Source organism: Carcharodon carcharias, chromosome 3 (genome assembly GCF_017639515.1).
Source record: "Carcharodon carcharias isolate sCarCar2 chromosome 3, sCarCar2.pri, whole genome shotgun sequence".
Lineage (NCBI taxonomy): Eukaryota > Metazoa > Chordata > Chondrichthyes > Lamniformes > Lamnidae > Carcharodon > Carcharodon carcharias.
In genome coordinates this window covers 179450373-179464503 of record NC_054469.1, presented here as the reverse complement: position 1 = coordinate 179464503, position 14131 = coordinate 179450373, and the positions used below count along the sequence as shown (strand labels likewise).

The window sequence follows — 14131 nt, the reverse complement described above, 5'->3', positions numbered from 1 at the left end:
CGGCGCCTTAGCACCCACGGGCCCGGGAGCACACGCGGACACGACGCCGGGGCCGGATGTTGTCTTTTCCCCCGAGCCGGTGCTTGCAGGTGTTTGGGGGGTTTGGGGCGTTTCAGGGGCCGCCTCCAAATTTCGGGTCTTCCTCCGCGCCTTCTTACGGCGCGGGGGCTCTCCCCCCGCCTCACCGGCAGCCGAGATGGCAGCTGCTGCCGGGGTCGCTTCCCCTTGCGGGGAGGGAGATGGAGTGGTGGCGGGGGGAGGAGGGGCGGTGCCAGCCGCGGCCGCTTGGGTGGGGCTCGTGGCCTTGGAGGCGGGGCAGTTCTTTCTTACGTGCCCCACCTCCTTACAGGCATGGCACCGCACACCCTCCGCGGTCCAGAAGACCCGATAGGCGGTCCCCTCAAAATTAACTGAGAAGGCCCCCTCCAGGCACTCCTCCTGGGCCAAGCGGACGAAAACTTGGCGCCGGAAGGAGTACACGTGGCGGAGGGCCGAGTCTTTGAGGCCGAGCGGGACTGGTGCAACCCCCGACCTGACCTCCCCCAGCTTATTAAGGTGGGGGAGGAGGAGCCCACATGGTATAAAGGGCGGGACATTTGAAATAACAATCTTCTGGGCGGTGGCCTCAAGGGGATCCACCGCCAGAAAAGTCCCGCCCACAGTGAGCCCCTTCTGCAGGGCGAGTCGCACCGCCCGCTCGGACCTCAAGAAAAAGATGGCCCTCCCATACATCTTTGAGGCCGCGACAATGGCTGAGGGGCCGACAACCCCAGCCATAGCCTTAACGCAGGCCTCAATAGTCATCTCAGGGTGAGCGTAGCATTTTACCCCGAGGGCCCTGGTGAGGAGACGGAATGGCGACAGGGCAGCGGGAGCAGCAGGAGCTGCAGAAGCAACCACCCCCGCATAAGTCTTTTTTGTAGGCCCTGCCACCGGTGACAAAGCCGCCTCCACATTAGCCCTCGAGGGCCCGGCCACAGGAGATGTTGAACTGGCTTTAAGGCCAGAGCCACGCCCACCCTGGGAAGGATTGGCCATTTTTTTTTTTTAAATTATATATATTTTTTAATATATATATATTTTTTTTTTATTAAATATACAATGTTCCTCCCTAGGGAGGGAGGTAGTAATAACCTCCCCCTTTTGTACAGGAGAGGAGAGGAGGGAGAGGAGTGAAGGACAGGGAGGCACAGGAGGGAAAAGGGAAGAGTCCAGGTGGGTGTCTCCAGTGAAAGGTGGATGTTGGGTGGGGTGTGATGATCTTCTTGCAGGGGGAGGCGATGTCTTCACCAGCCACCGCTGGCCTTACTGGGAAAGGGCTGGGTGGGGCGGGGGGGGTAGCAGAATGGTGGTTTTAACCACACACCCCCCTCTCTTCCTTCCCCAAACCTTCCTGCAGTCTTCTTGCCTCCCCCTACAAAAACACAGTCCTTAATTGCCCCCACCTTAAACAAAAATACACAGTTCAGACACCCACCTAGGATGTTGTTTTCCAACTCAGTCCTGGCCTCCTGGCCTTCCTGTCCTGTAGCAACAGTAGCAACTGTTCTCTTCTCTCCCTCTCTCTCCTTTAGCAGCACAGGGGCAAGGCAGCAGCAGCAGCACTGGAGGAGCAGCAGCAGAAGCACACAGCAGAAGCAACAACCCCAAAGGCAGCAGCAGAAACAGTTGAAACACTGAGGAGCAGCAACACCAACACCACACACCTTCTCTCCTCAGTACCAGGAAACCAACTGAATCCACAATTACCTCCACGAGATCGTTAGGAAAATGAACTCTTGACCTTGGGGTTACAAACCCAGTACCATAACCACTTAGCTATTTAGGCCAAGCGTTTACATGTTTCCATCTGTCATTTCAGATGAAGTTACATTGTTCCATAGTTTGCCATTGTGAGATTTGAACTCTTGATACTCTTTTGAGTAAACCTGTTTCCATCTGTTTCAGATGAAGTTACATTGTTTCATAGTTTGCCATTGTGAGATTTGAACTCTTGATCTGGGGGTTACAAACCCAGTACCATAACCACTTGGCTATTTAGGCCAAGCTAAATTGACATGGGGTGCACATTGCTCATGTACAACTGTAACTCTTTCGAGTACAAACACATTTCCATCTGTTCTTATTCAGATGAAGTTACACTGTTTCATAGTTTGCCATTGTGAGATTTGAACTCTTGATCTTGGGGTTGCAAACCCAGTACCATAACCACTTAGCTATTTAGGCCAAGCAAAGTTATACCTACAATCACTACACTGTTTCACAGTTTGCCATTGTGAGATTTGAACTCTTGATCTTGGGGTTACAAACCCAGTACCATAACCACTTGGCTATTTAGGCCAAGCCATCAAGAAGATGTAACTCTTTCGAGTACAAACCCGTTTCCATCTGTTTCAAATGAAGTTACATTGTTTCTTAGTTTGCCATTGTGAGATTTGAACTCTTGATACTCTTTTGAGTAAACCTGTTTCCATCTGTTTCAGATGAAGTTATATTGTTTCATAGTTTGCCATTGTGAGATTTGAACTCTTGCGTCTTGGGGTTACAAACCCAGTACCATAACCACTTGGCTATTTAGGCCAAGCCATCAAGAAGATGTAGTTGCATAGCCTGGACACAGGTGTTAATCACTTGTGCATACTGTTCACTATTGTCAATAAACTCTGAAGAATGTCTCCCTGTCTATGGCTCCTTGTTCTGATTATGTGAAACCTTTCTGTACAAGATAAAGGCAGGTGTCTCAGTCCAGGGCCTCTTCCCTGTGTTTAGTGCAGCCTTCAGGGAAAGTAATGGTCTGGCCTCCTAATCTTTGGACACATCAGCGATGCCTGCACCTTGATGGTACTTGTCATTGCTGCCAGAATGTTGTGGGTAGGTGTCACACAGTTCCCTCATTCTCTCTGTTTCATGGCTGTGTCTCTATGACATGACCCTGATTACATAGGCGTCAGGGGCTATGTGAAGATCGATGGAGTGTCCTCACTGCATGTCATCATCATCCTCCTGTGATCGAATAACTATTTGGGCCTCCACTGCATCTCCATGACAGGAGCCTTATCACAGAAGGTATTGGTGCTGCCATAAGCTAGACTGGAGTCAAATATTCACAGATGCAATTTGAGGATCTATGGGGACACCTCACTGCATGTTGTCATCATCCTCCAAAAATCTAGCAGTTATGAGGGCCTCCCGAGCACACCTGCCTCATCTAGCCAGTGCGAGGGCCTCATCCCCATCATCTCCGCCTTCAATGATCTCCTCACACTCACCCCGTCGGTGTCATCCTTATCCAAGGAAGCCTCCAGTTCCTCCATCTCCTCCTCAGTCAGCTCATCTCCCCGTTGCAGCTTCAGGTTATAAAGGGAGCAGCAGGCGACGATGATGTGTGACACCCTCTGCGGACTGTATTTCAGGGCTCCACCAGATCAGTCCAGGCACTGGAACCTCATTTTCAGCATCCCAATGGTCTGCTTCACCAAGTTGTGAATTGCAGCATGAGCCTCGTTATAGCTTCACTCTGCTGCAGTCTGAGGCTGCCGCACGGGTGTCATCAGCCACGGCCTCTGCTGTCTCCGAAGAGCCAACCCTGCAGCTTCTGTGGACCCTGGAATACATCAGGGATCTGTGACCAGCTGAGAATGTAGGGGTCATGGACACTTCCTGGAAACCGTGTGCAGAGTTGCACACCAGTTGCATATTCAGTGAATGTAATCCCTTGCAGTTGATGTAGCTGACTGAGTGTTGTGACGGAGTGCAGTCACTGGCACCCTGCATGTAAGGGAAACCTGAGATCTGGGTAAATCCAATCGCTCTTCCATCCTGGCTGTCCTGGCCCCAGGCAAAATGTACAAAGTTGTGTGCCCACGCGAAGATGGCATCCATGACCTCATGGATGCATTTGTGGGTGGTGGCTTGTGATTTCGAACAAAGGTCACCTGTGAAGCCCTGACAGGAGCCACAGGTGTAGAAATTCAGCACCACTGTCCCTTTCACATCCAAGTCACCTCAGCCACAGGGCTGCCCTTGCGCCCCAACACCCCTCCCTTCAACATGCCTCAAGCTTGAAGTCCAACCAGTGACCCTGGCGAGCGCTGCATAATGTGTACTCACCTCCAAGTTCCCCTCAAAGTGAAGCCTGCCAAGAGCACGCCTTTTATATGCTGTTGTGAAACATGTTGGTGTGTTTTCCCACTGACGTGGGTGGACAATCCAGCAGGCAGATGATTCCGGTGGGCAGGCCTAATACTAATATGCAGAAGTATTACAATGAGGTTCCCGATGTCTGATGGCGGCAATCACAGCCTGCTATCAGTGGGCTGAGCGGAAGATCGCAAACTGGTTTCATGCCGTCATGAAACCAATTGTGCCACATTGTCCACTAATGCAGCCAAACATGCCCAACACCAGCAGGCATGGAAAATCCCAGCCAGTCATACTCACCCAATCATACCTTACAGCCAATGTCCTCTAATCCACCATCACCATTTCTGAGATAGTAGCACAGTCAGTGGAAATGGTCCCGGGGTTCCTCAACATTGACTGTGAACCCATTATGATGGGTTAAGAAACCTGCTGCGGTTTACCACCTACTGATGAATCAATACTCCTTCATGTTGAACACCTCTTGGAAGAAGTACTGAGGGAAGAAAAGGAACAGAATATACTCCGGGTGGGGGACTTCAATGTCCATCACCAAGAGTGGTTCAGTAGCATCACAACTGGCCGAGTTCTGAAGGACACATATCTGCCAGAATGGGCCTATGGCAGGTGGTCAGAGAACCAACAGGAGAGGAAAACCTACTGACCTGGTTCTCAATAATTTACTTGCCACGGATGCATCTGTCCTTGACAGTATTGGCAGGAGTGATCAGCACACAGTATTTGTGGAGACAAAGCCCTGTCTTCACATGAGGAAACACTCCACCATGCTAAATGGAATTGGGTTCAGAACAGACCTAGCAGCTTAAAACTAGGTATACATACTGTCGGCCACCAGCAGCAGTATAATGGTATTCAACCACAATCTGTAACCTCATGGTGAGGCATATTCATCACTCTACCATTATCATTAAGCCAAGGGACCAAGCCTGGTTCAGTAATGAGCGTAGAAAAGCATAACAGAAGCTGGACTAAGCCAGGACAAAGCAACCCACTTGATTGGCACCACAACCATCACTGTAAACATTCACTCCCTCCACCACCAGCACACAGTGGCCGCATAGTGTACCATTTACAACATGCATTGCAGCATCTCACCAATCCTCCACTGACAGCACCTTTCAAACTCACATCCTTTACCACCCTGAAGAAAAGGGACAGCAGATGCATGGAAACACAGCCACTTGAAATTAGCATGGCAGGTGGTTGGGACCCAGAGCAATAGGTCAGCAGGTGAAATAAATGACTGAGAACCAGTGAATATGGCCAGTAGGACTAAGAGGAAGAGCAGGCAGGGAGAAATTACTGAACACAATGGGACTGGGGGTCTGAAATGCATTTGTTGCAATGCGAAAAGTAAAGCAGGCAAGGCAGATGAGCTTAGAGCTTGGATTAGTACTTGGGACTATGATGTTATTGCTATTATAGAGACTTGGTTGAAGGATGGACAGGATTGGCAGATAAATGTTCCAGGATTTAGATGTTTCAGGCAGGATAGAGAGGGATGTAGAAGAGGCGGGGGAGTTGCACTGCTGGTTAAGAAGACTATCACAGCTGTACGACAGGAGGACACCTCAGTGGGCTCATGCAGCGAGGCAAAAAGGGTAGAGCTCCAGAATAGGAAGGGTACAGTCACAATGTTGCGGGTTTACTATAGGCCTCCAGATTGCTGGCAGGAGATTGAGGAACAGTTATGTATGCAGATTTTGGAAAGATGTAAAAGCAATAGGGTTGTTGTGGGGGGTGATTTTAACTTTCCCTATATTGACTGGGAATCACTTAGTACTAGGGGTTAGGATGGTGCAGAATTTGTAAGGTGCATCCAGGGAGGGCTTCCTGAGAGAATATGTAGATAGTCCAACTAGGGAAGGGGCAATACTGGACCTGGTATTAGGGAATGAACCTGGCCAGGTGGTCGAAGTTTCAGTAGGAGAGCATTTCGGGAAAAGTGACCATAATTCAGTAAGTTTCAAGGTATTGGTGGATAAGGATAACAGAAGTCCTCAGGTTAAGGCACTTAATTGAGGGAAGGCTAATTATAACAATATTAGGCAGGAACTGAGGAATCTAGACTGGAGGTGGATGTTTGAGGGCAAATCAACAACTGACATGTAGGGGGCTTTCAAACATCAAGAATTCAGGACCGGCATGTTCCTGCTAGGATGAAGGATAAGCATGGCAAGTTTCAGGAATCTTGGATAATGAAGGATAACGAAGATTAGTCAAAAAGAAAAGGGAAGCATTTGTAAGGGCTAGAAGGCTGGGAACAGATGAAGCCCGTGGAGAATACAAAGAAAGTAGGAAGAAACTTAAGCAAGGAGTCAGGAGGGCTAAAAGGGTTCTTGAAAAGTCACTGGCAACCAGGATTAAGGAAAATCCCAAGGCCTTTTATACATATGTAAAAAGTAAGAGGGTAGCCAGGGAAAGGGTAGGCCCACACAGGGACAGAGGTGGGAATCTGTGTGTGGAGCCAGAAGAAATGGGAGAGATACTAAATGAATATTTCTCATCAATATTCACCAAAGAGAAGGACTTAGCAGTCGATTTGTCTAGGGAAGAGTGTGTAGATAGCCTGGATCATGTTGAGATCAAAAAAGAGGTGTTAGGCATCTTGAAGAATATTAAGGTGGATAAGTCCCCAGGCCCAGATGGGATCTACCCCAGAGTACTGAGGGAGGCAAGGGAGGAGATTGCTGGGGCCTTGACAGAAATCTTTGCATCCTCACTGGCTATGGATGAGGTCCCAGAGGACTGGAGAATGGCCAATGTTGTTCCATTGTTTAAAAAGGGTATCAGGGATAATCCAGGAAATTACAGGCTGGTGAGCCATACGTCAGTGGTAGGGAAATTATTGGAGAAGATTCTTCGCGACAGGATTTACTACCATTTGGAAGCAAATGGGCGTATTAGTGAGAGGCAGCATGGTTATGTGAAGGGGAGATCATGTCTCACTAACTTAATCGAGTTTTTCGAGGAAGTGACAAAGATGATCTACGATGGAAGGGCAGTGGATGTTATATACATGGATTTCAGTAAGGCCTTTGACAAGGTCCCTCATGCAGACTGGTACAGAAGGTAAAGTCGCATGGGATCAGAGGTGAACTGGCAAGATGGATACAGAATTGGCTTGGTCGTAGAAGACAGAGGGTAGCAGTGGAAGGGTACTTTTCTGAATGGAGAGCTGTGACTAGTGGAGTTCCGCAGGGATCAGTGCTGGGACATTTGCTGTTTGTAGTATACATAAATGATTTGGAGGAAAATGTAACTGGGCTAATTAGTAACTTTGCAGACGACACTAAGGTTGGAGGAGTTGCAGATAGTGTAGAGGATTGTCAAAGGATACAACGGGATATAGATTGGTTGGAGACTTGGGCGGAGAAATGGCAGATGGAATTTAATCTGGACAAATGCGTGGTAATGCATTTTGGAAGGTCTAATACAGGCAGGAATTATACAGTAAATGGCAGAACCCTTAAGTGCATTGACAGGCAGAGGGATCTGGGTGTACAGGTCCACAGGTCACTGAAAGTGGCAACGCAGGTGGATAAGGTAGTCAGGAAGGCATATGGCATGCTTGCCTTCATTGGCAGGGATATTGAGTATAAAAGCTGGGAAGTCATGCTGCAGCTGTATGGAACCTTGGTTAGGCCACACATGGAATATTGCATGCAATTCTGGTCACCACATTACCGGAAGGATATGGAGGCATTAGAGAGGGTGCAGAGGAGGTTTACCAGGATGCTGCCCGGTCTGGAGGTTATTAGCTATGAGGAGAGGTTGGAGAAACTCGGATTGTTCTCACTAGAGCGATGGAGATTGAGGGCCAACTTGATAGAAGTTTACAAAATTATGAGTGGCATGGACAGAGTAGATAGTCAGAAGCTTTTTCCCAGGGTGGAAGAGTCAATTACTAGGGGACATTGATTTAAGGTGAGAGGAGAAAACTATAGAGGAAATGTGCGGGGCAAGTTTTTTTACACAGAGGGTAGTGAGTGTCTGGAATTCGCTGCCAGAGGAGGTGGTGGAAGCAGGTACGATAGTGGTGTTTAAGAGGCAGCTTGATAAATACATGAATAGGATGGGAATAAAGGGATATGGACCCCGGAAGTGCAAAATGTTTTAGTTGACGGGCAATATGATTGGCACAGGCTTGTAGGGCCGAAGGACCTGTTCATGTGCTGTACTTTTCTTTGTTCTTTGTTCTTTGAAAATTTCCCTAAGCCACACACCATCCTGATTTGGAACTATATCCCACTCCTTCAGTCATTGGATCAAAATCCTGGAACTCCCTCCCTAACAGCACTGTGGGTATACCTACAACACATAAACTGCAGTGGTTCAGGAAGGTAGCTCACCACCATCTTCTCAGGGACAACTGGGAATGTTGACCTTGCTAGTGATGTTTATATTCTATGAACAAATAAAAAAAGTCACAATATATTGGTCAACCAAATAATATATTGGATTCATGCTTATTCCAAAAGGTGGAATGAAAATTTTACTATCTGCCATGATGCACTGAACACAATACTCCAATAATTAATTGCTTCATACAATTGGTTAAGTCTTTCAGTTATTAGATTGTGGGTCCAATATTGTGGTCTGCAGTGCCTCATCTGCATCAGGCACCAGTGCCGCATAACACTGGATCCTGAGACCTGAGGCCAACTTAATGTTTGAGAGCACAGAGCTGCTGCAAGGTACTAAATGTAAGAGTTTTGAGTACAAAAAGCCTGCATCTAATGAAGCCCCAGTTTTCATTGAAATCAGCCAAAGCCAAATGGCGGAGCATCCAACTGTTTAGCTTCCATTTGAGTTGAATACATGATGATAGGCTTAAAAATAAGACACTTTTCCTCATTTCCATATTGTGTGTACCTTGCTTCCCTATCAGGAAATTTTGGCATCATTCTACAGTGTTCATTTGCACACATTTGTGATGATCTGTGTTCCAAAGTAATCTTTTAGTCATCGTTTAACTCCCAATAGCAAACAAATTGGTGGTTAACTGACATACAATGAAATCACACAATACCCAAACATTATTTGCGAGCATCTAGCATCATTTAAGTGCTCAGAAGGCATTCAACTGACATCGCAGAGATCAAGGACCTTGTTCATGAGTGAAAACTCTTAAGCTCAGAATTTTTAGGAAGAGTCAAAGAAGAGACGGCGGGGATGTCTGAGCATTGATTGGCCATAGGCGGGACTTCTGCACCTCATTTTGGAGGATGTCCCATCTTGGAGAGTTGTTGGCCAATCAGATTGAGGCCAATCAAAGAACAGTGCTGCAGTGGCCAGAAGAGGCACTGCAAGAAGTGTCCTGAACCTAAATCCAGGCAACTGGAGAAAAAGGTAAGTATCAGGGGTCCAGGCAGGAAGGAGAGGGCACGCCTGAGGGGTCAGGAGGAGGCTGATAGGCCAGTTTGGGGGGTGGGGGCGGGGGGGTTGCGGAGGGAGGTCCGCAGGTCACTGAGCTTTAAGGGGAGGGCACCCCCTCCGTTTGAGGGGGGCTTCTGGTGGAGGCACCCACCACTTCCTGCCTGAGATCTAACTCCCTTCATTTCCTCCCTTCCCCTCCTTTGCTGTCATCCGCTCACCAGCAAATGGAGATATACAACCAGCCCGAAAACTTGTGAATGTGGAACTGAGCTACAGACTATGAAACATCTCCTGCAATGCCTATCACTAGAGGAACCCTGCACTGTTGCAGATCTTGCCAAATTCAACAATAAGGCGCAAAAATGTGTCCGGTTCTGGCTGGGCCATGTATAGACTGTTCGTGGACACGATAAGGAGGCCAGCCTAAAAATTGGGGCTGGGCGGGAAACGGCCCTTACATGGCCATCAAGAGGCCCTGCTCACCCTAGCGTGAAATCACTCAGAAGTCGGGGCAGGCAGGAACCCAGACGGAATCCAGTTCATGTAATTTCATGCTCCTTACCCCTGCCTCAGAACCCACCCCTGTTTTAGTGATTATGTCAGAAGTGAGAAGATTTTTCTAAGTCCCAGCTACTGCAGCATATGCATGCAATTTTCTCCTGTTAAGGATCTGACCCAGCTAATGAAGGGGTTAAAAATTTAATTCCACTTAACTCAGCTAAAAACCTTTGCCAAGAGCAGAGAGAGAGAGAGAGGGAAAAAATATACACACAGAACACAAAGGCCTTGAGAATGCTTTCCCAGACTTTTACCAGTTAGGGAGAGAAGGGCTTAGACAGTAAGAGCTTCTTTAAAAATATAAAAAGGAAGAGAGAGGCCAAGGTCCATATTGATCCCTTAGAGAATGAGGTTGGGGTAATAATAATGGGAAACCAGGAAATGGCAGCGGAGTTGAATAAATACTTTACATCAGTCTTCACGGTAGAAGAGACCAATAGCATTCCAAATATACTAAATAATCAGGGGGGAAAAGGAGGCGACGGGGGGTAGAAAATAAATACAATAACAATCCCCATTAGAGAAAAAGTACTAGGGAAGCTAATGGGGCTAAAGGCCGATAAGTCACCTAGACCTGATGGGTTGCATCCTAGGATATTAAAGGAAATAGTTGCAGAGATAGTGGATGCTCTGGTAGTAATCTTCCAACAATCCTCAGATTCTGGAAAAGTCCCAGAGGATTGGAAAACTGCGAATGTAACAACCTAATTCAAAAAGGGAGGGAGACAAAAAATAGAGTCAGCATGGCTTCATAAAGGGGAAATCATGCCTGACAAATTTATTTGAATTCTTTGAGGAGGTAACAAGCAGGTAGATAAAGGGCAACCAGTAGATGTAATATGTTTGGATTTCCAAAAGGCATTCAATAAGGTACCACACATAAGGCTACTTAATGGTATTGGGGTAGTATATTAGCATGGACAGAGGACTAGCTAACTAATAGAACAGAGTTGGGATACAGGGGGCATTTTCAGGATGGCAACCTGTAACTAGTGGAGTGCCACAGAGGTCAGTGCTGGGGCCACAATTATTTACAATATATATTAATGACTTGGATGAGGGAAATTAATGTACTATCGCCAAGCTTGCAGATGACACAAAAGTAGGTGGGAATGCAAGTGGTGAGGATGACACAAAGAGTCTACAGAGGGATATAGACAGGTTAAGTTCTTGGGCAACAACATGGCAGATGGAATATAATGTGGAATAATGTGAGGTCATGCACTTTGGCAGGAAGAATAGAGGAGCAGAATAATACTTAAATGGAGAAAGACTGAAGAAAGCTGCAGCACAGAGGGATTTGGGGGTCCTCGTGCATATATCACAAAAAGCTAGCATACAAGTTCAGCAGGTAATAGGGAAGACAATAGAATGCTAACGTTTATTTCAAAGTGAATGGAGTATAAAAATAGGGAAGTCTTGCTAAAACTATAAAACCACACCTAGAATACTGTGAACAATTTTGGTCCCCTAATCTAAGGAAAGGCAGTCCAGAGAAGGTTCACTAGGTTGATCCCGGGTGCAGAGGGATTTTCTTATGAGGAGAGGTTGAGTAGGCTGGGGCTGTACTCATTAGAGTTAAAAGAATGACAAGGCAACCTTGTTGAAACATACAAGATTCTTAGCGGGCTTGACAGGTTTAGTTAACTGAAACTCTTGCTTGGAGGCAATAAAGCTCAATGATACTACTGACTAAAAAAACTGAAAAAGATTTTAGTATATTAAAATCTATACCCCTGTAATTTGTCATCATGTGCATGTTATAATTGAATAATTACTTACCCCAGGCCAACAAGGTGAGCTTCTCCCCCAGAAGGTACAAGGACATCACCAACAGAAGACTCACTGCGAAAAATAACACCAGGCCTAGTCGATTAAATAGGCCCAACAGGGGATAGACCCAGGCTCCAGCTGCATAGTAAATCCAGAGAACCCTATATTAAAAAGAATATATTCCATTTTACTGAATTGAATCATCAGAAATTTGGAATGGAAATTTGTCTATGTAGATTCTGATACTTTATTTAATGAAAACATGAGTACATTTACAGAATAACAACTTTAGTTTGAGTTTGACAGAAAGATGTATACATCTAATTAGAGCTATACGAGATACTAGATGTATTAGAAAAGGTTCGTCTGAAAATTATTTCAAGTTAAACATGACTGCAGGCCCAGGCCAACATAGGCATAAACTGATAAAAACAAATTAATGCCAGGCTGAAGAAAGCTTCATATCTGGTCTCCTAGTTAGGGTAGTGGAGGCAAAAAAAGCCTGGAGTCATTTGAAAGGGAGTTTGATGCTATGATGGGATGGGGGTGTTTATGGGCTTGTTTGAAAGATGAATTAGTTAAGTCAAAGAGCCTCCTTCATCTATATTTACAACATATGTGCTTTCTTTTCATATACATATGGCACACTTTATATCAATTTTCTGCACTTGTGCTCTCAATGCAATGCCCCAGCCACCAGCAGCATATGTCAGTAAGTTAAACGCATAAAGCTCCTGATTTCTCATTCATTGTAACACAAAAATTAGGACATTCCAAGTATGACTTCCTGATATGCAATTCCAGAGGGAATGGCTTTAAGCAGAAAATTTACCATAATTCCAAACCTTATTAAACTTAGCTGAAAGTCTTACTGAGGACGTTGCTCGTGTTAAAGAAAAAAGTCAAATATGCCCAAAGACTTTAGTGATGAGACTTAAAAACACATTTGGAATTGAAAATGGATCGTTTCTCCATTCATTCATGTTCATGTATCTGTGTACAGTCCTTACCATAGTAGATAGGAAATGGAGACAAATCCTAGGAGGAGAAGCCCGGTTCTTCGTTTTGGGTATTGGTGTGACGTATTGAACAGCTCCAACAAGATCAGTGGCAATACCACAGTGTGCTGCAATAAGGAAGAAAGACTTGCATTTATACCATTCCGTTTCATGACCTCAAGATGCCCCAAAATGCTTTACAACCAGTGGAGTTTATTTGAAGTGAAGTTGCTGTTGAAATGTAGGAATCATGGCAGCTAATTTGCACTCAGCAAGAATTCACAAACAATGTGATAATGAACAAGATAACCTGTTTTAATGGTGTTCGTTCAGAGATAAATATTAGGCAGACCACCAGGGAGAATTCCCATGCTCTTCTTCAAAGAATGACATGAGATTATTCATATTGTATGTTGTATATTCAGTAGGTCTCACAAAGGGGTTCCGAATCTTGTATGGTTGAACATTAACTGTTTGTTGATAACACATTACTATGTACATATATGCAAGGTATAGCCCAAGCTATGAGCTAACAAACTAGCTTCTACACAGGTCTCTGTCCAGTCCACAACTCTCTCTAGTCTCAGGTGATGTGTCTGTTTACATCACATTGTGGGCAGTACAGCTTCCCAGTCCCACATTAACCCTTGCTATGCCAGATACCTTTATACTACAATTCACATCAACCTGAGAGGGCGGATAGCATCTTGGTGTAATATTTCACCAGTAAACAGCACCTTTAAGCAGTATAGCACTGCCTCAATACTGCACTGGAGCACCAGCCAAGATTTTGTGCTCAAGTCTGTCATACTACTCAAGTTGTTTTTGAAAATAAGCACAATATATGGTTGAGAATCTGAATTGAATCAAAATGTAGAAACCATGAATGTCTTGCACAATTGTTGCAATTCAGCAAAACCCTTGTGAATCTGCACTATTTCAAACTAGTCACTGTTCCAAACCAATCAGATGCCCCATGTACCCAATGGTACAAGGTCTAAGATGGCAGGCCTGCAACAATGCTCACTGCTGCAGAAAAAAAAATCTTTCCTCGCATCTTTGGAAAACTTTACTTTCCCTACTGTTGGATCTTACACCATTCATAACCAGCAGAGATGAAAAAAATCTGAAATTAAAGCATTGATGCTACAAAACAGGACAGTAAGCATCAGTAGAAAGAAAAGATGGGCAAAAGTTTTGGGTGGAGACCTTGGGCAGAATTTTACCAGCCCCATGAAGTTGGGGGGAGGAGGTGGCGAGGG

General features: G+C 45.8%; 1 protein-coding gene across 1 annotated transcript in view; it reads right to left on the bottom strand.

Moving 5' to 3' along the window:
* Positions 1-14131, bottom strand: part of LOC121276438 (androgen-dependent TFPI-regulating protein-like) — a 148766-nt gene that overhangs the window by 25088 nt on the left and 109547 nt on the right. Inside the window, exons 4-5 of the mRNA XM_041184844.1 lie at positions 12882-12997; positions 11881-12032 (exon numbers count right to left, since the gene is read on the bottom strand). Of these exons, the coding sequence (XP_041040778.1) occupies positions 11881-12032; positions 12882-12997 (268 nt within the window). The remainder of the gene's footprint in view (positions 1-11880; positions 12033-12881; positions 12998-14131) is intronic.